Source organism: Numida meleagris, chromosome 4 (assembly GCF_002078875.1).
Source record: "Numida meleagris isolate 19003 breed g44 Domestic line chromosome 4, NumMel1.0, whole genome shotgun sequence".
NCBI classification, from domain to species: Eukaryota; Metazoa; Chordata; class Aves; order Galliformes; family Numididae; genus Numida; species Numida meleagris.
The window spans coordinates 6,421,398-6,447,299 of NC_034412.1; the positions used below are offsets into that span (position 1 = coordinate 6,421,398).

The 25,902-nt window shown below is 42.4% G+C and overlaps 1 protein-coding gene and 1 long non-coding RNA gene across 14 annotated transcripts in view; one reads left to right on the plus strand and one right to left on the minus strand.

Annotated features, from left to right (window-relative positions):
- Positions 1-25,688, minus strand: part of LOC110398168 — a 210,490-nt gene extending 184,802 nt beyond the window's left edge. For 7 of the 9 annotated variants that reach the window (XR_002438239.1, XR_002438232.1, XR_002438240.1 and 4 more), the window contains exons 1-3: positions 13,644-13,910; positions 9,098-9,241; positions 4,729-4,818 (exon numbers count right to left, since the gene is read on the minus strand). This is a non-coding gene — a long non-coding RNA (uncharacterized LOC110398168). Of the gene's footprint in view, positions 1-4,728; positions 4,819-9,097; positions 9,242-13,643; positions 13,911-22,573 lie in introns of those variants that run through there. The other 2 variants (XR_002438231.1, XR_002438236.1) reach the window with 2 other exon arrangements.
- LOC110398166 (calcium-activated potassium channel subunit beta-2) overlaps positions 17,435-25,902 on the plus strand; it is a 116,767-nt gene continuing 108,299 nt past the window's right edge. Inside the window, exon 1 of one of the 5 annotated variants that reach the window (XM_021395594.1) lies at positions 17,435-17,595. In XM_021395594.1, coding sequence (XP_021251269.1) covers positions 17,558-17,595 — 38 coding nt within the window. In that variant the 5' untranslated portion in view covers positions 17,435-17,557. The remainder of the gene's footprint in view (positions 17,596-25,902) is intronic. The other 4 variants (XM_021395593.1, XM_021395587.1, XM_021395590.1 and 1 more) reach the window with 4 other exon arrangements.

Below are 25,902 nucleotides of genomic sequence, written 5' to 3' on the forward strand. Positions count from 1 at the left end.
GCCTGCACAGTGAGGTCTTTGTCAGATGCTTCCTCTGATTCATGTTCTCAACGACATGTGCTTATATCACTGTTACACTGGTTAATAACCTGACCCTGAAAACTGGAAATATACCACAAATCACCATCATGGAAGAGTTTACGTCTCAACTTCCCGACTGGATTCAAAGTTCAAATGATAAACTCATCAGTGGGTGTACTGCTTTCTGGCTGGTGGAAAATCTGTTACTAGCAGAGATCTATTAATCTTCTGAAAAGAACTGCAGTGCCTTACTTCAGATGATAGCTTTGTGGTGGGTAAAGAAAGAAAAATGGTACGGCAATCATTACTGACCCTTACCATTAAAATGCCATTTACCAACTCCACAAACCAGGGATTCTCATCCAATGAGCAGCTTGCCAACAAGATCAAAGTCAGTAGGAGCTTTGCACAAGCAAGCAAGAAAAAGTGCCCAAATAAGGCACTTATCCAGAATGCAAATATTTCTTCCTTATTCAGCGTGTGGAATTCCCATTGATGGAAATGAAAGTACCATGTGTGCAGAAAATGCAAAGGATATCTGCAGCTCGGATCAAGGGAAGGAATTTTGCCTGCAGTGTTATGAAACCTTAATCATTTATGCAGTTCAAGGATCTTAGGACATAGCAAAAAAAAAAAGTTAAAAATACTCTGTGTGAGAATCACATCATACACCATTTCAAAGCCTTCTAGATTGGAATGGGGTTGTTTTTCAATTGCCAAGCTAAAAAAAGTGAAGAAACGTGCGGAAACTGAGATTTAAGTTTATCAGCTAAAGCTGGGCTGATTTTTTTATACCTGCAGAAAAGTAACAGGGTATCTTTAAAGGAACATGTTAGATTTGTATCTCAGAGACGCAGCATTTCTGAAGTCAGACACACTGGCTCTAGCACGGTGCTTGTATCCCACACAAGAATACGGTACTTATCTGTCAACAGTTCTTCTAGAGGACAGTGTATTATTTTCATTAATTAAACACGCATGTAACAGAAAATTTGCTCCTTCGTGGGCAAGTTTCACAATTAGACTACTTACAAGTAGCATAAGGCTCGAATTGAGAGAAAAATGCATCATTCGTTGTAAGTGATTTTCCTTGCAGGCTTTGCAGAGCTGGGTAAATGATGACAAACTGACTTAAACACAACTGTATCGAGATGGCTGAGATATGAATCATTGTCATTCATAGGGGTCAGGCTACCCGGGCTTCAGCAACGTTCTTCCGATTACTAATATTCCTGAAAGTGTTTGCAAATGCCCCAAGTTGCACGTTGTTTACTAGTTGCCACTCACCATTTGTTATTCCCTGTCAAAATGTTTCAGTCATTAAATCAGAGAGCAGAAAATATACCACATGCCCAATCACACACTGTGAATCATAAAAGTAGACAATTTGTGAATGGTTTGTGAACAAACCCTGATCTGGAATAGAATTCATGCAAACTATTTAACAGACATCTGAATAACAGATCTCTTCAGAGAGCAGCAAGGATTTGCAGGTTGCTTCTCAATTAAAAAGAAAATGCTTAAACCCATAAAGCTTCGTGCTTTGAGAAGTGCTGTTAGTGTAGTCCTAACATTTTGTCTCTATTTCTGCTTTCAAAATGGCCAGAAGGAGACTACTTCAGTTTACTTTTTCCTCTTCTGGCAAAAATAACCTTTGTTAGGACTTCAAGTAGTAAAAACTTATCAGGAGCATACGTCAAAATACATTACAAGGGAATATTGATTGTCTCAGAACTAAGAATCCCAAGTCCAGGAAATGCAAAGAGAAAGTTAAATATTACAAGAAATCCAAGCACATAAAGATAAGGACAAGTTCAACGGGTTCGGCTTTACAACCATACCTTTTTCTAAACATTCTGGGAACTGAATGAAAACTTAAGTGTTTAATATTCACTATGCAAAATAGTTTTCCACCTTGATATGTCTCTGGCTCTTCTCTTACTGAAGTAGCTTGCAACCATTTTGTAGCAAATACTCGACACTCCAGTTCTGATTTCTCTTACACAGCTATACAACAAATCTGAAAATTTATATTTTATAAGCCCTCATACCACTGAGAATGAGTATTTGTGGACAGCCAGCCCAAAAGTAATATAAATGCCTCCGAAGCACTCGTAAGTGAGATTGCTTTTAGTGTTATCAGCCACATAGCTCAAGAATGAAGTAGATAATCACAACGTCCTGGAGCATGCTCATTACCCGATTTTCCCATTTGTTTAAAGATTGATATTCTCTTGGCATCTCTTTGGACTAAGATCAGTGCATCCTATGGTGAAACACAGCATTAGACCTTTATAGTGTACGTACTACAACATAAATCTACATTGCCAACATCTGTTCTCAGTACAGAACACCCTTTCCCCAAAGCAGGAGTTTCACAGCTGATCAGATCATGGTTTCCATGTTCCACTCACGGTGCTCATTCTAGATAGAATTTGTTTCTATGCAGAAGATGAACACGAGTCCTGCATGCTATTTAAGCTGCAATTAAGCCCTCAGAAATAGGTCTTAAGCGATGCATAGGCTGCTGTCAGCTCTCTAAATTTCGCCCTATGTAATTTCTTCCTTCACCCACTCACATTATGTTATTGTCTATGGCTTCAGAAAATTACTACTAGCGTATTCATAACTTCCATTCAACAAAGAGGCTCAATGATTGTTTTCTTTAACGCCCTCTGAGCTTCCCATATTGGCTGTTGTGCTTTTACAAGTACATTTCCCTAGTATGAAATTTTTCTTCCATCTTAAATTGGAAGGAGTATAATTTAGAGTTCACTCTGGAACATCTCATCAGGGAACAAGAATTGAGTTTGCACCATTTCCATTCTTAACATTATACTGACCTCTAGAGTAAGAAGTGCTGCACACTTGACAAATCTGAATGACTCGGAGAAGCAGAAAATCGGGCTATGACTACTAGAAGCTGCCTGCACTCAGGGAGCATGCTGGGAACAAGGCTCTGGGGCAGCACAGAGCCCTCAAGGCTGAGCTGCACCTGGGCAACTGATAGAGTGGAACGAAGGTCTGGCCATGCCATGGCCTCCATGAGCAGTCCCAAGAGTCTCACATCACCACCATGCAACACTTTAACGTTCAATTCACATCGCAAAGACCAGAAAATTTGAGGTGCATGCTGTTGCCCATGCAGATTGACAATGCCTCACATAAAAATCTAGTATTTGCTCTCATTTTCACTTTTCAAAGTAACCTGGAGGCTGCAATATTTTAAGATCTGTTACATATCCTCCATTTCATACTGTTTACACGAATGCTTGCAACTTAGATTTGTAGTTTTCTTTAATAATATCGTTTTCCTTTGTTACCTGTTTTTCTTTGTCTAAGCACTTGAAGCATTAGTTAAAATACTTCCTAAATACTAGCGTGATTTTTTGTGAGAACTTCTCAAGGTTTCAAAAGCACAGCACCAAAAGACTCAGCTCAAATAAATAAATGTCATTCTTGTCACCTAGATTTCTCCAGGAAGCCACTACAGCCTCTTACCGGTAAATTACTAAAACACAGCCTCATTCTAAGAATGACAGCATAAGAAAACGGCTTTACACCACTGGACTGGACTGCCTGTTATGTGTAGTCAAGAAATAAAAATACATAATGTGTTACTAAGTATCAGATCCACTGGGAGATGCATCCTCCCACTGAGAACCCAGGCAGCCTGCAAGGGCAACATGGACAACACCTGTCAGTTCCAAGAGATACCAACAGAATTAGCAACCTAAATTACACTGCCAGCCAAGCGCTATAAATTTTCATTTTACACATTAAGCACAAAGTTCTTCAGGCCCTTAAAGCTGTCTTGCAATCAAAGATGGTTTTGTGCTTCGCATTGTGATTGCCTTTAGCAGCTCATGGTAGCTCCTCACATTCAACGAGGTTCATTCTTTCCTCTTAAGTACGTCAGCTATTTCTGCTCACACTTTTCCTGGTGGGAAACCAAACCAACCAGTAACAATAGATATGGTCACAGCTAAAACCTGTGAACTCCAGCTGGCTGGGAGACAGTAATTCATTTGCTTGATTTTCTGTATTACTTCAGCACAACTTACAGTAAGTTTAAGCACGGTATTAAAGTTTTTCTGGTACAGAAAAAAAACAAACACAACACCCTGCCCTCTCTAAAAATTACACTGATGCTTAAGAAGCCTTTTTGAGTTGTATGCTGCACTATGAATAGCTTGTCTGTGAGTTTTGAGAATTACCTCCAATAAGATCTCAGACGAAAAGAAAGCTTCGTGCTTAAGATTTCCAAAGGTCAGCAGTTGTTTCCTGCAATAATTCCCTCCATGATCAAAAGCAGCATGCACTTCTTCACAAAACCATGAAAAGCTCCATCATCAGTAAATACAGGCCAGCATTAAGGGTTTCTTGAGCAGCCAGAGGCTGAGCAGAAATGGCAAGTGAAATGGCAGGGGACACAACTGACTTGGCATTAAAACACAGGGTGCAAAGTTAACACAATGAAAGATACAGCAGGTTTCTGCAAAAAGGGGCTATTTTATCCAGAGCAGCTAACATAACAAACACATGGATGGAAGTACATGGCAGACAGCAAGAAGTCAGGAAGGGGCTCACTGAGTTCCAGCCGAGACCCTCCTACACTGGGTGGAGGCCTGAACAAAGACAGAAACATGGTACTAAGCAAGTACACAACGGTGATCACTCCTGGAGGAGGCACATGCAAACACTTACCCCTCTGTGCAGTGCTGCTGGCAGCTTGGTTATCCTCAGAAGCAGGACAGGTCAGTAAAAGGACTGTAACCCTTCATACCCACAAAGAACCTGTTTGGAACAGCAAGTCATCAGTCCCCTACAGATCTTACCGGGCTACTAAAGATAATACTGCACTCATGCTAGAGAGCAAACCAACCTCTGAGATACCACAAACCTCTCTCTAACTTGCTTTACTAGGGCTGCAGGTGCTTTAGATTAACCCTAATGACTGTGTAGTAGAAGTTAATGGGTCATCAACCCTGCAGCTGTGGCATACCTCCATCTGAAAGGCCTTAAACTTCCTGTGATTTTCCTAAGGGGCTCAGGTAGCTGAAGCAATGCATACACCTGAAGCAGGAGGTTCTTCTTTGTGCCCTCTCACAGTCTACTTTGACGTGCTCATTTTGCAACACTGTATGAACCTCTCAGCAATGCTAGGGTGTTTCCACACATGGGTGCTACAGTCTCCTATCACTAGGCCATGGCACACTTTCAGGGTGGTGTCTGATGAGCAGCTGTGGTACCGGATAATGAGCTGAGTATGGCAGGTGTGCTTGGAGCACAGGGTCATCTTCAGCATGTGGGTTCAAAAACAGTTTAAACAGTGACATAATATGCTGTCCATAAAGCCACTGAAAAGGGAAAGGGTCTGATTCAGATGCAAAGCAGAATAGAGGGCTAAAGGTTTATCACTCTACCACTCTGGAGTTAAAAATGTGCAAATGCATAGGGCTGTAATGTAAATAATCCAGCACAAATTAAATCCTCAGAGAAAGTCTGCAGGCAGGTCAGTGTATGGAGATGAGCTGCACAGCCTGTTATTAGGTATCAGTGATGGAGTGGCTGCAGCCTCACCAAGCAGAAAGCCCCAGAAACTTACATTTTATTTGTTTTACATGTTACCTCCTAAAATAAAAGTCAGTATGTGTCAGACTGGTGATTAAATGTATAATTCCCTTTCTAGTAAGCTGATGCTTCTCTTTATCTGCATAAGAAACACTTCTGGGAACACACGGTAGGAAGAGACCTTGGAGAGAAGATGAGAGGAGCTCAAGAGACTTGAGGTTACTGGAGACACTGGAGGAGGAAAGAGCAAAATCAAACTCAAAAACAATTTGTCAAGGTCAAAAAATAACGTGCATTGCTGAGATGTACTGCTTTGTTTCTCAGTCCCAGAGTCAAGAGAAACAGAAGAGCAAACATTATCCAGGGCCAGGAGAGAAGTATATTAACCAATAGTGAACAATCCATAAGACAGTATGAAAAGCAAAAGGGAGAATGGAAGGATAAGGCATGCCAAGAAGAGGAGCCCAGCTATTCTAGCAGCTGAGCAATGCCTGTAAAGTGAGCCAGACTGGGGCAGAGTTGAAGGAAAATTCCTGCACAGGACAAATACACTGGTCAAGGGTTAATCTTCATTTTTACTACCCTGTGAAAAGCACGGATGCAGTTATCTGTTTCAAGAACTCCTTGGCTGAGCAGCAGAAGCACTCTTTCAGAAAGTGTAATGAATCAAACACTGCATTTCAGTTTTGTTGTAACTTGTAAGAGCCTCAAAGTGTGCTGGGTTTGCAACTGTACCATGCTGCTCTTTAGCCAGAATCTTGCATTTTAAAAGCAGTAGTCTTCCTCTCCCTACAGTGGCACACAGTTGGCTACCAGTCCAGGTAATTAGACTGGGTAGTAAATGCACAAGGAAATGCAGTGTGGTGACAGCACTAGGGATACAGGCAGAAATTTCTTAACTTAAACTGAACAGAAAGCTTAACATAATACAAAGTGATCGTTTGATTTCAATCTTTTTCTTTCGATAAAGCTAGGCCAACTTTTCCAGTGGGGATAGAGAAGCACTGCCTGATGTCTTTATATGAGACCACACTGTCACTCCCACCTGCATGTTTAGCATATGGTGCTGTGGTGGAGACTGCTGGTACCACAGGCCTCCCAAGGGCACCTAGGAGGTTTCTTCACCCTTGCAAGAGGAGGCACCCACATCTAGGAGAAGTTAAAACACGTTCACCATCTAGGGCAGTCACAAACTCATTGTTTTGGCTGTGCACCAGTTCTTCCTCAGGCAAGGGTAACAGTCATTTTACAACGATGTTTCTCAATCAGTTCCAGTCAGTTTACACGGGCCATCAGAAGATGAAGCTGAATTCTCCTCCAGAAAGTCATGTGCACTCCCTGTACTGCCAATTCCTTTGTGCACCAGCACAAGTGCCTGTCTGTCCTTTGTGGTGTTAGTTTTAACCTAGATCAGGTTCTTGGCCTCTTTCTCTGCAAGACAAAGTGAATTCTTGTGCTGAAAGATGGGGCCGTGTAGGATGAGGGGAAAAAATGAGCAGGTGACACCATCTTCCAGAACCAACAACAGATTTTTGTAACTTAAAATGATTAAGAAATTATATCACAAGTTGCATGATCCGATTCTTGGATGACTGGATAACTAGAACTTCCTAAATTAAGATTACAAGTGATAAATAATGAAGTAACGGGCAATATGTGGCATGCACTTAATAACCTTTCTGGAAACAAATGTCCAGTTATTCAAATCCTCTGAAAATACAGTCATTCCTTAAACGTGCGTGTGAGCAAAAGTAGTCTAGTGTGAACAAATGAGATTAGTTAATAAGGAGGAATGTGGTTGTGGTCAGAATGCACAGTCATTCAGAACCGAAATAATGTTGTTTGAACATGAGCAATGTTTTTGTGGCATTTGACTAGTTCTCTGATATCTTATGAAGCTCTAACACTTGTAGTGGTGTTATGCTCCTGTCTGACATTTGGCAGCCTGGTACCTTGAGGAGTTTAAAGCAGTTCTGATATTCTGAGGGGGTGAGTGGAGAGGCAATGAAGAGGGGAAAATGTCATGAAAGGCACACTTCTTTGCTGCTCAGAAGAATCTATTGAGGAAGAAACTGCGATTTTCTCATTACATACTGAGGCTTTTTTGTCTGAGGTGTGATCTCTGAATCCAAGACTCTCCTAGCACAATCCTCTCCAGAACCAGAACCAAGCAGAGGATGGTATGTGCCTAGGGTGACAGACATGGGAGGAAATTTCCAGGAATACTTTGAAACAGTATTGTTTACTGTGTGAACAGAGTCTATGAACAAAACTTCTACAGAGAAATGCTCTGAAAAGGCAAGCTTAGAATTTGTTTATTTTAACTCATGCTTATTGTCCTCACTGAACTTCAACTCAAAGCTGAGCTGTGTTTCCAAGTGAAACTAGGGAGCCAGATTCAAGGCCCACAGGACTAAAATGAATGAAGTCACTCTGTTCCACTAAGTCAGCTCAGGGCCTAACCTCAAGGGCAGATTTTCAAAAGATTTAGAGAAAATTTCAAGTGTTGACAATGCCTGTTCACGGCTATGTTACCCCACATCTCAAGCTCCTGACTAGGAGATAACTGGCACCCAGGCTCTGACTGTTCCTGAAGGTCAGGGTAGATTCCAGTCAATTTTCGGGACGTTTTAATAGAAATGAGCTTCCCTGCAAATCTTGCCTAGGGCAAGTAATATTACATGCAGCTTCAGAGAACAGGATTTACCTGCTTCCAGATTTGTCTGGGTTCCAAAAGTATTACTCATGAAAAAATCAAAGAAAGAAAAAATAAGCAAATGGTAAAATAAAATGAAGATCTAGCAATACTCTTATGAGATTAAAACCTGACTCAAACTGTTAAATTAACAGGCCCATCGTAGCTACTTGCTGATTAGTCACACAGCACCAAGTTGGTATGTAGGCAGAATCGTGTGTATGTGCGTGTGATGTAAATATAAAAGGGTATTCCAGGCAACTGCAGCATTCCCCACAGAAACAAGCCATGTGAACTGCTAAGAAAATGTAAATAAAACCATAAAGTCATATCATTGTGCACAAAAAAATCCTGCAGAGAAGATGCCCTACAGATATGAACTCTGTAATAAACTATCCACCTAGAAGCCTATGTGATTTATTTTCCCACAGCTTTTGTGTGTGTGTCTGAAAGGAGTTTCCTTTATTTAATAGCTCACAGTCTGTTCTGGGGCTTGTTAGTGCAAAGGAGACAAGTCTAATTTTGCTAATCCATGCTGTGAAGGGAGTCAAACAGCATTTCCTATATTCTCTGCCAATACGAAACAAAATCACACTTGTATCAGGTTCTTAAAACTATCTCACAAGATAGACTTCTGTTGCTAATAATACCTGACACTTCTGTGTTTGAAAGCACTGATAAAAACTTCAGAACAAATTGATCCCTGATGGAACCTTACTGAATTTACTGGAATTAAACTAGGACTAAGCTGGTATGTTATAGGGTCAAAGCAATAAGTTGTAGAGCCTCTTCCTCCCACAGGCTTACCCTGACAGTCAAGGTTAATGGTGTCAAGCAGAGCTCCTGCCACTTTCCCAGAGCCACGAAAGGCTTGAATTGGGATTGCACAGCAGTGATAGGGGGTTGTTGCAAAGCTCTTGTTTTCCTTCATCCTCTTCAGTCAGAAAAAGGCTGAGGAAAAAAAAAAGCTCATGTCAGTGCATGAGTTCCTTGCTGAGTATCTGTACCAACATCCAGAAAGGCAATGGGAGCACCCCAAAACCACCAGCACAGCAGAATGAAAGACATTAGCAGATGAGAAGCTAAACTGTGGATACAAACCTGCTGCTTTGCTGAAGGGAATTCACCAGAATGGGTAAATCCCAGAGGGATCCTTAATATCAAAGTCCTTTACCAGAGCTCAGAATTTTGCAAAATTGGGCTTTTCTAATTGCTTTAAATTACAGAATGGAACAGGCTATTTCTTGATACCTTCTAATCTTTTGGAAATACGTAATTGCCAAAATAATTACATTTTTTCCTAAGGTGGGAGACTAATAACATTTTCCTAAATCTACTTTTGTTGTTTTTAATGCTTTCTTGGGGGGAAAAATATGTTGCCATTTGAAGGGCTTTGATCTTTCCAACATTCCCTTTTTCTGAATTAATGATACATTACACTTCTCTTGGGAGATACTTATGAAAGAGAGAAAATACTGCTGAAGAAGTATACACTTTTGTATGTCCCAGTAATTTGAAGCATAAATGGTTTATAACCTGATCAATGCCCACATGTGATCCTTCCTTCTCTGAGCAGGATCTGTCTTTCACAATGGATCTGGGCAGCCCCAGGATTGGGCTCAGCAGAGTCCTCCAGAACATCCTTGAACCACAGTATCAATAACACCAGTAACAAATCCTGGCAAGGGCAGCAAAACACATGTACATCCAAAAAGCTGATGACCCTTCGTTAATAACCGGTGACCCTGCTCACATCCAGTGTGAGAGTCCCTAGGGGACAATCTTTACTTAGACATTAGTCAGACTCATTTCAAAGAATAAACTTTGAAACGAACTGAGGATCTATACTTACGCATTGCGATACCAGTAGGAAGGCTCTCTAACCACAGAGCCAGCACAGCTGACTAAATAGGTGCACATCAGACACAAAGTCCAATTGCACATGACGTTTATTCATCTCACAACTGACCAAGGTCACTGAAGCAAACAGAATTTCTCCAGGATTCACCTCCATTTCCCCAGGAATCTCTTGCTTAGCACTAGTTGTGACTTCTGCATCCAGGTCACTGTATGGCAATACAGGCAGGGTTCATGTAGCATTTCAACCTAAATGGCCTGTTCATAGAAGACAAACCAAAGTAGCGCTATGGTTTTGGCAAAGAGTTTTACCATACAATGTGTGTTTAACAGATTAAAAATTATAATTGTCTATAACAGTCTCTTGGGCTGCTCTGACACACAAATGAACAATGTACGTTACATGTCTCCTAACTGCAAGGGCAGCTATTTACAAAACAAGTCTGCAACTGCTACAGATAGCACTGTGGCTTGGAGGCTGAAAGCTGACCACGGACAAATTGATGTGCTGGGACCATCACAGACAAGGACTCCTTGCAGCAAGTGAGGTACTTTGCAGGATTAAGCCCTTGTCTGTCTATTTTATGGTTTGTCTGCACTGGTAATCCTTAATGGCTGTACGTTCTCTGATGTGCACGTGCAGTAATATTTGCCCATTTATTGTTATATTCATTTGGAAATACATGGCATGAATATGACCATTATCAATGAATAATACTTCAATAAAATGGCTCTGTACTAAAGCAATGACTCTGGGAGCAGATACTCTACCATGTACAATGACAAGAAAATAACTACCAATTGCTGGAATAACCTTTCTAAAAAGAACATTGCAGGCCCAGGTGTCCTTTATAGATATTAAAGGAAATCCCTCATTATCACCCCTCCAAAAAAGTAAGTGCACTGAGAGAATTACTATTTTGGCTAAGTGTCCATGCCTTGGATGTATCATACATTTGTGACTTTTCAATATGTTAGTTATATTAAAGCATTCACGGCATTTATGAGAGCTATGGGGAAATCTCTCAGCATCATTTTCCATCCTAGAAAAGGTCAATTCTGAAATTCACAACATGAGCCATTGCAGTGGCCAAGGCTGCAGAAACTCTGAGCGTGAACTTTATTGATGCTCCCCCACTGACTGTAGCCACGTGGTTGCCCTCCATGAGCCACCTCACACATCTGTGTGCTGCACAGATGCCCTACTCCATGCACAGAGCTTTTGCACAAAAAAATTTCCCTGGAGCAAACGAGCAGCATCCGTGAGAACAAGGCTTAGAGGCAGCAGGCTCACTGGAAACAATACCTCAGGACTAAACACTAGAGAATGCAAGATGCAATGGGACAGAGCAAAATGAAGTTGGAAACAGAAGCTCAGATCTTTAAACAGCAATACTGCGTGGTGGGAAAACACAAGGCGAGTGTCACAGTCAAAGTGGGGAACAGAATCAAACTAATCAGTCTTTGAGGCAACACAAAGTTAAGAGTCTGAGAAAAAAAACAGGAAGAAAGAAAATGCATTGTAGAAGATGCGCCTGCTCCTCAGTATGCTGTAAATCTTTAGTTCCCAAGACAGGGTGCCAAAATAATGCACAGTGAATGAAAGCGCTCTTGGCAAGGGCTAGCTGAAGGCTCACAGCAGAGCCCAGAAGAGAAAGGAACTCCTGGCATCAGGACTAAAGACAAGCAAATTTCTGTGTGAGTAACACAGCAAACTGAGGTCATGCTGAGTGTAGAACCCCAAGGCAAAGTACACGTGGATTTTTCAAGGGATTAATGAGTCTTTTATTTCCTCTCCAAACTGTTACATTGGCAACCGCCACCTACTCAGTTGCATCTATGCTGAGGAACCACAAGGAATTGGAAAATAACGTATAGTTATTTCAAAGGGATTTAGGTCAAGTCTGTTCAGGTTTTTCTATGCTAGTAGCAAGAAAAGAACCTTCAGCCCTGTTCTGTTCAAATGATGCAGCCCTTCCAGGATGAAAACTGCAAGGAGAGAGACCTTTGCACAGCAACAAAGTCAAAACTTTGCAAGACAAAGTGTAAAAGTTATATGGATAGGCACTGTCCCAGGCAGTGTTGCATGAACGAGGTGAGTACAAGCCATCAGGATTCTACTTTTATTTTCATCTCGGAAACATCATGTATACGAGCTCATTACCAGAGCTCATACTCTGATCTGTCACTCTGGCATGGGAGAGGCTGAGATTTTTTGCCTGAGGCCAACTTACATGACTGGAACAATGAGGTAGGGTTGGAAGGGAAAGGGCACAGATGCTAGTTCAGTAATCCACACTGGAACATAAAATTGCAGGTTGAGTTTGTATCACAGGGAATTGTAGCGAAGTAGCAATTGGGTTCGGAAATATGCCTTGCCCTTTCACTGCCAGTATGCACACCTGTAACCTGACAGGATCTTAGCGAGGTTTTTATCCGGAGGAAATGATACTCCATCTTCTGCCCACTAAACACTGCTTACAACCTCCCAGGGAATTTGGCTGCAAGAGGAATCATCCAGTATCTTGGAACAGCCTCTGGGTCAGTTACTTCTTTAATCTCAGCTGTTCTAAAAATAATTTCCACGTGAGAGACCATTCCTTTTTTGCACTATTGAAACTCCTTAACTCCTTGTCTGGCTGCTTTTGCTGGTCTTACAGAAATAAACCGTGGCTTTAGAGTTCTGGCTCTGGTTCCTTTTGTTGCCAGAGAGGCTCAGGAAATGCTGTAGCAGAACTATGTTAAATTACAGGATTTTTAGGTAAATCACATTAAAACTCCTAGGGATGGATATCCACCAATGCCTCCAGAGAGTTGTTCTGACAGCAAATTATCCTGTTAGGATTTTGCAGCTTATTGTACATCTGCATTCGACTAGCCCTCAGCTATCTGCTTACATTTATTTCAGCAGACTGAAGATCACATTATCAAATCATATTCTATCCATAAGGTTACTTAAGACTCTGATCAGATCTTTCTTAAATTTGTAAAGCCAAACGGGTGGTGCCATCCCGAGAAGTTCTTTCCTGCAGGGAAGGTTTTCCAAGGCATTCAGAGTTCTCAGGGCTCCTCACTCCCAAATTGTCATCATCCTTGTGGAGCTACCGTCAGCAGGACCCAGCAGGAACAGCACTGAGTAACGGCCTTGCCATCATGGCTGCAGAGGTAACTGAATTCCCCTCCCTGTGCAGCATGAATGCCATTACCCAGAACGTGTAATTAACTCATGAAGCGTGTGCTGCAAATTACTCTGATGCCAAAATAGCAGGAATTAAAGAAAGATTCAGTTGTTTCTGCCAATAAGAATAGCCAGGTGCATTTAACCGGGAACAGAATGAGGGAGGAATCTTCTGGAAGCGTGCGTTATGAAAGATGGAACTTCCCTCAGCGTCCTTGGTTGGAAGCAGGACATGAGCTTGGTCCTGCACTGGGAAGGGTTCTTTGTACAGCCCTACACGTCACATTCAGGGATTTTCTGTCAGCCCTACAAACGTACCTGTTTTTCTTCAGAACCGCAGCGCTGCCCAGGTTGTCTCACATGCACGTTTGCTTTCCTTTCTTGAGGCCAATTTGCTAACTCAGAGATTACAGATTACTCTTTCAAAGCCCCTTTCTTTCCCCCCTACGATCCTTGCCACATTGCTGGCCACGAAACTAACGTCTTTTTTGTTTGTTTGTTTATTTTCGAGGTGCGTTTAGCACCATCTCGGAAGGTCGCCAGAAGCGCCGCCGCTCAGGAGCGCTTTTGCTGTGGCGACGGCGCCATCTCGTGGCGCCGCGGCGGCTCCGCGGGCGGGCTCGGCCCTTGGGCGGGAATCCCCCGCGAGCCCCGGCGCGAGGCCGGGCCGCCCGCAGGAAACTTTGCAGCGTGCCTTGCGTGCACTGAGCCACGCGCTACCCTGAGCAGCTGCCCCCGCAACGCCTCGGGCAGCGTGAGCCCCGAGACATCGGTTTTTTTCACACGGATTGTCCCTGAGAGGTCAATAGTGCGGTCAGAATAAGAACAGCACGGACACCCTCCACTATTTCTGCACCACTGAGATTCCTTGCAATCCGTACTGCTGATTGCAATGAATTCACAGTCTGTGCTCCAAGTACAGGTTGATTCTTCGGATTCTGTTTTCCTCTTTTGCCTCCCAAGACTAGATCTTCCCACTTCAAAGAATTACAGAGCATCCTCAGGGCTTTTTATGGTTCCCAGTACTTTGCATCACCCTTTAATGTCCTGTAAATCACTTTTCAACATCTTTTCCAAAATGCCCTTTTCCAGCTCCTCTCTGCTTTCCCAGGACTCCTGCTGCTCTTGGAGAACAAATTTAATTTGCATCGATCTCTGCTCCCAAACAAAGCTGACTGCAGTCGGCTCCCCTGCTCTGCTGAGTTCATTAGTACCTCATTGCAGTGGCTGTCTCCTCACCCTACGTGTATTTACGTTACATAAAGCAGCTGACCATATCAATGTGCATGGTGTCTGTGAAGTGCATTGAGAGCTGAAAGACGAAGTCTGAGAGCATAAGTTTGGAAATCAGACTTGGAAAGTGCTTCCTCCGCTGTCATATAACCTATAGCCTGAACTCTGCAGAAAGCCAAGTTCGTAACACTGAAATCTATAGCGTTGAATTGCAGTAGTGAAGCAGAACTTCTTTACTGTCAGAGTGACGGAGCACTGGAACAGGCTGCCCAGAGAGTTGTGGCATCTCCTTCTCTGGAGACATCCAAGACCTGTCTGGACGCCTACCCGTGTAACTTGCTATAGGGAACTGCTTTGGCAGGGGGTTGGACTCGATGATCTCTCAAAGTCCCTTCCAACCCCTGCAATTCTGTGATTCTGTGTAACGCTGCGAGGCATGTACTCTCTCTTCAAGCTTGTGGGTTCCATCTGACAGCCAGGCTTCTTCACTAATGACTCCAAGCCAGTTGCTTCAGGCTGAAGTAGTGCAAATGCTCAACACGTTGGGCTCTTTTGAAAATCTGTCCATGAAGGGTGAACTGCCTTGTCTTATGAACTGGAAATCCTGCCCCGTACCTCCTGCACCACCAGGAGAGGTGATAATGAGACTTAGCCATCAAACACCACCATTGTGGAAATGCTTTCCAACACTTGTCAGAGAGAAACGTACTTAAAGCTTTAAGCTTGACAAAAGCATGGCACAGAAACAGAGATTAGCCATCAAACTGCAGTCGGCAAACCACTCGTGCTCCACAGAGGCACATATGGGGATTGCAGAGTCACGTTAAACAGCCAAGCCTATAGCATTTTCAGCTACAAAGCCGTGTTCCAATTAAAAAAAAAAAAACAAAGAAAATGATGCAATTAGAGAGTCTGTCAGTAGGAAGCATGGACAAACTAGAAGAAAGAATTTGACTGGGTTTGGTCAACACTTAATGAAAGCTGATTTTGAACGTGTCCATACTGCAGAGATGAATGAGGGTGGCACAGTGGCATTACAGCTACCAGAAGGGTAGTGAGACAAAGGCCACTGCAAACCTTTGGAGAGAAAGTGATCCACTGAGCTAAAAAATTCCTCTATGGTATTAGAAGCAACATATCAACTGGAACATTACCTCTGGAAAATCTTTAATAGTGGCCAATTGTGTATTTGACCTCCTGAATAAATTAGATGGACTAAAATGATTTTCCCCTTCTTCAGCTTCTGAGATGCTCTAATTCAAGGATAAACATATACAGATGGAAGAAAATCATGTTGACAAGTCAGCACAGAGCTTCTTCCAAATGCACCAAAAAAAAAAAAAAGGAAAACAAATCTTATTTAAAGCTTCACAGAGAACTCTTCCCCACTGTAGCAGCTCCCTGCTGTGCAGAGGGCCACACTCAGTGAATAAGTTGATCAGCAAAACACGTCAGTGAGGCAAGCACAGCAAATCAGTAATGACCCTGTCTTGAAGAATTAAAGCTTGACTGGAGCACTGCTGGCCGAGAGCTGTCCTCAGCTACACTGAACTGCCCTGCAGTAAGGCCAGCAGGCTTAAAAACAAACCCATATTGCCAGCACATCGCAGCATGGGCAGACTGCAGAGCAGGGGCTGCCGGTGCCCTGAACCTTCTGAGCAGCTGTGCATGGCTCCCCACCACACACACTCCTTCAAAAAACAAGACTCAGAGGAGATGCTGACTGCATGGGACCAGTGTCAGCCTTCCTGTCTGCAGTGGTTCTTTCCCACCTCTGATGCTGTATGTAGCATTTTCTGGCTGTGGGCTCAAAGCAGATTTCACTTACCCTAGTAAATGGCATGACCTTAATTTCTGTCACCACAGCTTGATGAGCCTCCCTGAAGTAGGGCCAGATTTGTTCTGAAATGAGGGGAGAATCTGCTCCTAACTTTTTTAAAACAAATGAGTTTACTACACCCTGGGAATTTTCAAACATGACACATCCATCAGTTTTCCTTTCTGACTAATGCTTGGCAAAATGGAACTGTCAAAACTTTTTAATTCAAACCAAATTGTTTCTTATTTGTTCCAAGCCACATATTAAATGTCAGTGAGAAAAGTTTCCATGCAGCCACTGTGGGCACACACTCATTGCTACTCTTTGACCTACACTAAGGAACAGCCCTGGAGAAGCCAAAACCCACTGAGGGACGGTGTGAATGCACAGCTGAGCCCCGTGCCTTCTGCTGTTGCAGTAAATCCCACTTTGCCCCCTGCACATCCCCCTTGTCCTAAAGTCTTTAGAGGTGAAATCATGAGGGTTTTTTTTTTTTGTTTTTGTTTTTTTTGGCACTGAAAAATACCTCTGTGGCAATGACAGTTTGGCATATTTTCTCTGCCTTCTCATCAAGCCCTTAGAAAATTAAGTTATTAATCATCGAAACATTCACTGCTGCTGCACCAAGGCTCTTTGGCCAGAAGGTCCCATAGCTGGCTGTTTCAAATATCACTCTCTTTCTATTGAAGATTTTTGGATTAAAAAAAAACAAACAAAAAAAACAAGTATGGACAAATGCACCTTGTTATAATTGCTGCCTAGCTCTATGCTTTTAGAGTAGTCAACTGAGCTTCTAGCTTATATTTCACTACTTTGATTACTTAGTCCAAAAAAAGAAAAAAAAAAAGAAAAAAAAAAAGAAAAAAAAAGCCCAATCCCACACTCGCTGTGTGGTTTATCTGAGGTCTACACATACAGCAAAACATTGCCTGCAAGAAGGAAGAGAAGTTTGCAGCAAAATTGTTTTGTAACAGATGTATCAATGGAAAAAGTTAGTAACTGGGAGTGTTCTCTTTTTCCCTGTCTCTCAGTTGCTATTAGTGCTGGTCTTTAGGGTGTAGCTTTCCTCTTGGGCTTCTGTGTTTGTTTTACGTACTGCTTTCCTGTTCCTTTTGGTCAGGAGCCTTTTTACAATCAGGCAAGACAATACTGAGCGGCAGCACCGAATCCGCAGGACAAAATGAGTCTTTGCCTTAAATATCCGAGAGACAAATGGAGGTGAGTAGAAACAAATGGCTCGAGCTGTTTGGGTTGGGGGTTTGCTTTCAGCTCATTATTTGGAAGCTGATAACAGCTAGTACGTTGGATTTGTTTTGGTTTGTTTTCTCCTGCAGTTTGAGTGCAATTTTAAGAATTTAACTAAAGTCTGGCTTGGAATTACACTGTAGAAGTAATTGCATTCAGGCCTTTGTTAGGGATTTTGGAGAGTTGGTTAGGATAGGAATCCTTGAAGTGAGTTTTGCTAGGCCTTCATGGCAGATCTTAAATACATTTTCCCTCCTCCTTTTTCCCCATCTTGCAAAGCATCTCTGTATTCCCGATTCACTGTGCACACTATATAGCTCATCAGAGAGTTTGTCCTGCTACTATTATCTTCTTGTATTTCATATATATTACTGAGGTTGTATTTGCTCAGCTGTACTGAATCCTGTTATAAAAGCAGGGTGCAGAGGGCAGTTTCTGGATGCACAATGAATCTCTGTAACTAATCAAATAGAGCACTTGCTCTGCTGGAAATATCAATGTGAAGCCATAATGCTAGCACAGAGCTGACAGGGTAAGTGATCCCACTTCATAATCCTATAATGTTGATACAGTTTGGTGGTACCAGCATAAAAGAGATACTTAGAGCTAAGCTGGACTTTGAGATAAATTGAAAATGGTGTCTTTAAAGGAAAACTATTCAGTAGAGGATTTGATGACATGCAGATCTTTTACCCATAGGGTGTCATATCTGGCCCTTGGGTGGATGAAAGCAGTCTTGTGTATTGTGTTGTACAAACGTGGAAAAGGTTCGTGAGGAGAAAGGGGTGTGTGTCCAAACAACACTGCTCATGTGCATCAAGAGCAGGCAATAGAAGCATAAAAATTCTAGACAATTTCTGCTTTCTGTTCATTCAGTCTTATGTCTGCCTAGGTCTTTTGACAGAAAAAAAATGCGAGTCAGACAGCACAAAGTTAGTTTGTATATGAAACGGAATGAACGTTTTCCCAAAATATTTTGTAGCATCTGAATCATCTTTCTGTCAGCCACATCACCTCTGGCTGCTCCTCTTCACTTCCTGCCCAATCTCCTCTCCCACGCAGACACCAGTGCCTTGGAGGAGGGACTTTCATTTATTAGGTGTTCATGCACTGCTTCTAAGTGTCTGCCTCTTAGTTATATAGCAGCATAGCATGGATAATAAATAAAATGTGCTGGCTTAATTCATCCCTTTCCATAGCAAAAAGTTCACTGAAATTGATGGAAGTTTTTACATGGCAGTACCAGACCTCAAATTAAGTTTACTCGTCAGTTTCACGGAGACGCGGAGTTAAATTGCGTTTATGTTGGCAAACCCATGCCCAGAGAGCTGAGTCACTCTGCCCAAAGCAGCAGCTATGGCTCATTGGAACATTTGCTTTTTCAGAGTACGTCCTCCTCCGCCAAGGCCTCCAATAGGCTTCTTGCTGCAGATGTTTGCTTTTCAGAAGCAGCACTGAGACAGAAACAGGAACAGTCGCACTTCCAAGCTACCAGAGGGGTGTCCTGAGAAGGCAGGGTGAGGTGGGACCAGCCACCCCTTCTCTCCTGAGCTCTCGTCTGGAGCACAGAGCTTGGCTTTCTGCTGTGAGCAGTTCAGTTAGAAATTCTCTGCTCCTCACATTTGGCCCTGAATTATTCTAGTCGGGTTTCTAAAATAAAAAGGCAGAATCTTGCCAACTGTAGAATACAGAGTCTGAGAAAATAATGTACAAAGTAAAGTACACAAAACAATATCCACCTGTTAAATAACATGCTGGGAGTCACTAGGGACATAAGAAAAAAATGCACTAGAGTAGCCAACAAGAAGAAGGAAACAAAAGCAAAAACAAAAAAGCCCATGGACAACCTGATAGTCACATGAAGATCAAAAAACCTCTCACTTGGAATATACCATAAGAGAAGAACTGACTGATCCCAAAGGAAATGATCAGGATGGCATATTGAAGTCAGCAGGCAAATCTGAATATAAGATGCCTTAGAAATGGAGGAAAACATTCTATAAGTAACAACAGAAATGTCAGAAAATAAAGTACTTCCAAAAACGAAGTGTTGGGAACAGGCAATAGCGGAAAATGAAAATCTTCCATTCAGTTGACTTGTCTACTAATCAATGCCAGATGTTTGATAGCCATTTAAAATCATTTTGAAAGATCATTTAAAAAAAAAAAGTTGCCTTCCCATCCCCTCGATTAGAGAAAAATCATCACACCTTTTTATGTTGAGAGTTAATTGATGTATGCCATGTCATATATCATTGCCTCCACCTCTGACAGAAATCAAAGCAGAGTTTTGAAAAGCAAGTGCCTTTGAACTGCAAATTATGCTTAACAAAGACAGTGTTTCACTTGTTGTTTTTTAATGAAATTTCTGCTTTTACATAAAATATTTTTCTGACACTGTATGTCCTGGGCAGTATGAAGCTATGCTGAAACCAACAGTTATCCATTTATTCCTTATTATACTGCTGTGTTTAAAGAAGTGGAAGGAATATCCAGCTTATTACATATCCAAAACTTCTAGTGAGTTATTAAGAACTATTGACAAAATTAATTCTCCAATATATATTTTATTCCTCTGGATACACGTGCAGACATTAAAAAGCATCTGAAAGTTCGGGGTCTAAAAGTCGGGTTTTACATCAAGTTCTCTGCCCCCAGAAATTTCTGCTCTTGCTTTCTGCTTCCCTGACTCTTCCTCTGGGGCCCCATCCTAAAAACATATATGAAAAAAAGCAACAACAAAGCGAGGCAAAAGATGCACTCAACCAAATCTACTCAAACAATAACTATTACCAAACGGAAGAATAGTCATAGGAAGAAAAAATAACCAGCTCCAGGCCAGCAATTCAGCATTGTCTTAATTCACTACATTTTAGTACTTTGGACAGAGTTTCAAAAAAGAAAACAAAAGTGCAACTCACGCTTCGGATGAGTGCTGCCTGTCCTGTGTTGGTTGGAAATGAACACTCCCAACCCTGACACAGTGCAGCCTCTCTTGGAGAACTGTAGGCTAATCACGTTTGTTACAACTACAGTCTAAAAGGCAACCATGTAAGTGCAATAGTCCAAAAATCCCATCTTGCCAAAACACATCCATGCAGCTTACTGCTAACCTTCTTACAGGCAAAATTAGCACGCGTTTCCCATTTTCCAGTGCTAAGATCTGCATGTCTCCAAAAGATCAGCATGTTTCCTTGAAGCATTAGTAAACCACACAGATGTTTCAGCAGTGGATGTTTTCTTTGTCAGATCAACCTCACGGCCAGAACTGATCAGCTGTTCAGCTATTAACGCGGCTTTTACTTTTTACATGGTTGTGGGTATATCTGGAATCTCCATCCCTGACGACTTTCAAAAACCAGTTCGACAAACCAGGGATTAGTGGTGTAGGTAAAGCTGAACACACCCAAGGCAGGAGATGGACCCGATGACCTTCAAGGGGCCTCTCATTCTCCATTTTCTATGATTTTGGTAATTTGATGCTTCTGTTTCACTGACAAGACAGCTGGCCTGCGTTAGTAGACAAGTAACAGAAGCAATGCAGGATGGTCTAGATGAAGCCAGCTTGGAGTGTTTGCTTCTGTTTTATGAGCACAGTCCTGCTGCTCTGGAGGAGAGCTAACAGGCTACACACGCAGCTGGTCTGAAAAGCTAAAACCCTTCCCAGGAACAGAAAGATTGTGCATGCAAACACTGCTGTTTGACAGCTTTGTAGAAAATACCTGGTTGCCTGTATCAGTCTGTGATACCAACTGAGTGACATATTCCTCCCCTGTATCGATTGATACTGCTGTTCTGACTTCCAGTGGGGAAATGCACTTCGTGTGTATGTTAGGAGGCTGAATAACTAATTCTAGTTGCCCTGAATCCTGTATATTACACATGCATTTAATACTGTCAGGAATATTGTTAAGAGACTGAAAGACCTGAATTTAGAGCTGCCTGTATATCACGAAGCAAATAATCTTGAGAACATGTCTTCACTTGAGCAAGAAGGGCCAGGTCCTCCTGTGGCAAGAGGCCTTTTCGTCTTACTGCAGCAGTCTTTCTCCAAATTTACAATTGCAAATGCACACATGGGAAACTTAAGATTTATCTGAGTCAGAAAATGCCTGGATTTTAGTTCTTTCACTGCCAAGAAATATGTATAGCTGCTCCCATTATTTCAGAGGTGAGGTTTCATGGTGTTGTTTTTAATCACCCTCTAATATCTTTTTAAAATACACTTTTTGAAAGGCTCATACTTTTGGACCTTCAGCCTCATAATAAATTTAAACCTGTGAATGCAGTTCAGTGCAGATGCACATGTTGAGTCATGGATCCTTTTCCAGTACAGTGCAACAGTCTCATCATGTCCATGTAAGGGGATTGGCAGTAGCTTTGGAAATATCTGTCCTCTTTCCCATTTCAAACTCCTGAGCCGTATTTCCTGCCTTTTTTTTTTTTTTTTTTAATAAAAGCAAATAAACATTTTGTCTCTAGGCATCAGATATTGTCTAAGCAACAATCTCTGTATCAGTTCATTGTTCCATAGGAAGTTAAGAGAGGCTTTGAAATTTGTTATAACCTTGGTGGTCTGAACCTTCCACTGCTAAGATTCATGGCAGGCTGAGAAGATCCTTTTATCCTCTCTCATCTTTTTTCAGTCAACACCAACTGAGCTGAGCCAAACAAATGGTTCATACAGTTGTCATCCATCACATACCTACTCTTTTATCATGCCCATGCAGCATGTTAAAAATCAATGCTAATATCTTGCCAGTTATTATTAAACTGTTTCTCAATGCTCTAAATCTCTAGAATGCCCAAGCTGATGAGGTGATCAGAACCAAACCATTTCCAATACTGCTGGCTTAGCCAGGTGTGCAGGAGCACGGTGCCTTCCCAGGACTCCTGGCTTGCCTGCCCTCATGCCCAGCTGGTACTCCTCCACCAAATGTGTTTGACTCACCCACTGCCTCCTTTTACCCGAGTGTATGCTTCCATGTAACCGCATGAGCTGTACTGCTGCTGGGAACCACCTAGCAACTGCTTTTTGCTGTGTTGGGTGTATATGTGAGCTTTGCAGTCCTATCACCAAGCCAGGCAGACAAATGCTTGGTTTCATCCCCACTGCATTAGTAAGGTGGATCTTACGTGTTTTGTTAAGCTTGAAGATCTACAGGGATTTTCGGAGACCCCAGGCACAGCGACCAGTCCAGCTCCTGATGTAATAGTAAAACAGAGCTTAAGGAAGACAGGTTTTCAGATGCTGATTGCCAGGATCTAGCAAGGAAAATGTGTTGAAAAAGCATTTGAAACAATTTATAATCTAATTTTGTGGACTTAAATAGTTCAGATAAACATCCGAGCATGTTTGTTGAAGGAAACAAACTGCCATTCTGAACAGCTGGAGGTTTAACCATCCCCAGAGCGAAGTACATCAAACCTAGAGATGTGGCAAAGCACCAGACAGCTGCATGTGTGTCATTTTGATGGTCACATAGGAACACCCTCAGGGCAGGAGAGGATTAATGAAAACTCTGTGAAACCCCCAGTGCCTCATTTCTGAGCTACCCATGGCAGTATATTTCTTCTTCCATTTTCACTTTGTTCTTAAAGCTTCAGTCTTCATTTAAACCCTCTAAGGAAACTCCCTGCAAGATAGATGTACTCTCCTTTTCAGGAGAAACCTTTCAAAACAAGAAACACCAAAATCTATTTAACGATGCCCCTCATGTCTCTCTTTCTCTCTCATCTTCTCCAAATATTAGTTCAGAAAACAGCTTTCACTTGTAGCAATTTCATTGCCATAATCCAGATAGTATAGATTATTTTTGCAGTGATACTCTAATGCTAATGTGCAGGAGTGGAAAGCAATTTGCTATCCTAACGAATTGCTTTTGTCCTTGGATGAAGCAGACAGCAAAGGCAGTGTCCCTGGTTAATTGGAAACACTAGATAGATACGCCTAATGTTCTATACATTAAGTCAAATGTTGGTGATGTTATTAACATTCAATTTAACTCCTACAAAATTAGAATTATACTCATTTCTAAGGAGAAACCTCCTTGGAAATAGCTTGATGTATGGTTTTGAAAGACGTCAAAAGATCCCCTTTTCATAATGACGCTCATAAAAGGGTGATGTGGACCTAAATAATAATGTCTGGGTATTTATACGATCGGTTCTTCTCAGAGATGCTCATCACAGTTTGTTATATAGAATGCATGTCAAGCTTAAAAAAATCACAAAACACATTTCATTATGTCTGATTGTGGGACACCAATGTATCCATGAAAATGGAAGGTGTGAGGACTAATTTTAGTCCAGCAGTGCACCGTAAAAAGCCAGTGTGTGAAATACAAGATCTGCATTGTCCTCGGTCATCAAGCTAGGGATGCTTAAATAAAGCTGCGTAGATAATCTTTGCCTGTCAGAAGAAAGGTTAAATCTGGAAAAATATTTCTGAAGGTTTGAGAAGTAAACTCACCTTCAGACTGTGGTGTGAGTGCCTGTTCAGTGAGCCCACACAGTGGCTGATCAGCAGGGACACAGGGAGCAGGGCCAGGGGAACAGAGACAGAAAAGCTGGACCACCCCTCACAGCTCTGCTCAGGACCAAACGAGCTCATCCCTGCTTGTGAACCTAGGGCCTGACCAGCTGCAAGCAGCACAGTGTGCAGATCTAGGCCAACATGTGAAAGCAGCCTCTGCCAACATATTTGCATGAATTGTTGAACCCACTGCTGAGTTCACTACGAATAATATTTGTGTGGGACAAAATTGATTAGTATCTAGCAACTGGCTCTTGGTGAAGTCACCTTCAGACTAATCAGGCACAGTCCTTAATCTGCCTGTTTCCAGAGCTGATCACCATGTATCTTTGCATCACGGCCATCCATCACACCACCAGTTTCTCATCTAAATACTGCCAACAGCACTGTGAGTAGCTCAGCACTGACACTCCCTCCTTTTCCCTCTGCATCTTATTATTTAAGTTGCTGCTGGCAAAGAACAGTGACTGTGTCCACAGCAACATTAGCAGAACTGGCAGCTTAATCAATGCTGATCCATCCCCCCCTCACCTCTGCTTCTCTGCTGCTCCTTTTTGAGGCAGAGAGCCCTGTACATTCACCACTGTGCCCAGGCAGCCAGAAATACTGCTCATTTTCCAGAAAGCCTTTGGTACCCTGACTGCCTCCAACCACACGTGCCATGCAAGATCTCAAGCAGAGCCATTGCCAGGAGCCCTGGAGCACATTTCTCCCCTGGTCAGCAGGAGCATCTCTGGCAGCCAGCAGGCAGATCAGGAAGCTCCACAGATCAATCACCATGGGGCAAATAGGTTTATAACAGCACTAAGTGCAGAGTAGGCCACCAGAAAGGCTGAGTGTTTTGAGAGAGACCTTTCTGCAACCGAAGAAACTTGCTGAAAGGCTTTACAGAACCTTGGATTGTAAATAGTCCCTAATCTCTCCCACTCCAACATCTGTCCCAGCTTCATTCATCCACAGGGCCTGATAAGGCAGCGTAGAGTATTTGCTTCACCTACTGCTCTGTCCGCCATCTGAACTGCTGCCAAGGCAAAACCTGTGCCAGGAAGAGGAGCACTCGTCCTGGGGCTCAGCACACTCAGACATCACTTTTCTGTGGTTCATCCCATCCCAGCATAGGTGTGACCTCACTCCATACATGTGCTCATTGTACTGATAACAGTAGGATAGTTACCTACAGCCTATCACTCTTCCAGCAGGTTCTCTGACGTTATCTTTGCAAAATAAACTCAAGAGCAATTTAGATACCATGCTGTTGTATGCAGTTTTCCCTAAGGGGGTCAGAGACAGTTTTATTTCTCCCATTCCAAAATAGCCCTCCTTCTTCCATCATGCAGTATTGAGAGGTTTCTGCATTTCAGGAAGAGCATTTCCACCTGGTCAGTATTCCCACTGATGTAAATGCAGGGAACTGATTGTTTAGTATCTCCAGAGTGCACAGTGATATGAACCTAATCAACTCCTTGTCTCAATTTTCAGGTCTCACTGAAAAGCATATCTTGTCTCCCTTGTCAGTACTGCTTCACTTTCCTCTTCCACTAAGCAGTTATTTAATTTACTGGCAGTACCTAGCACTGACAGACAACATAGTTCATAGGACTGACCCGAGGCCATAGTCTGGAGCTGAAGGACTCTGATCTCAACAGTCACACAAGTTTGGACAAAGTGTGTCCCAGTTTCCCCATCTTTGACATTAAGAGCAATGTTTTTACTCCCAAATGAGGCTGGAATGGTTACATCCTAAA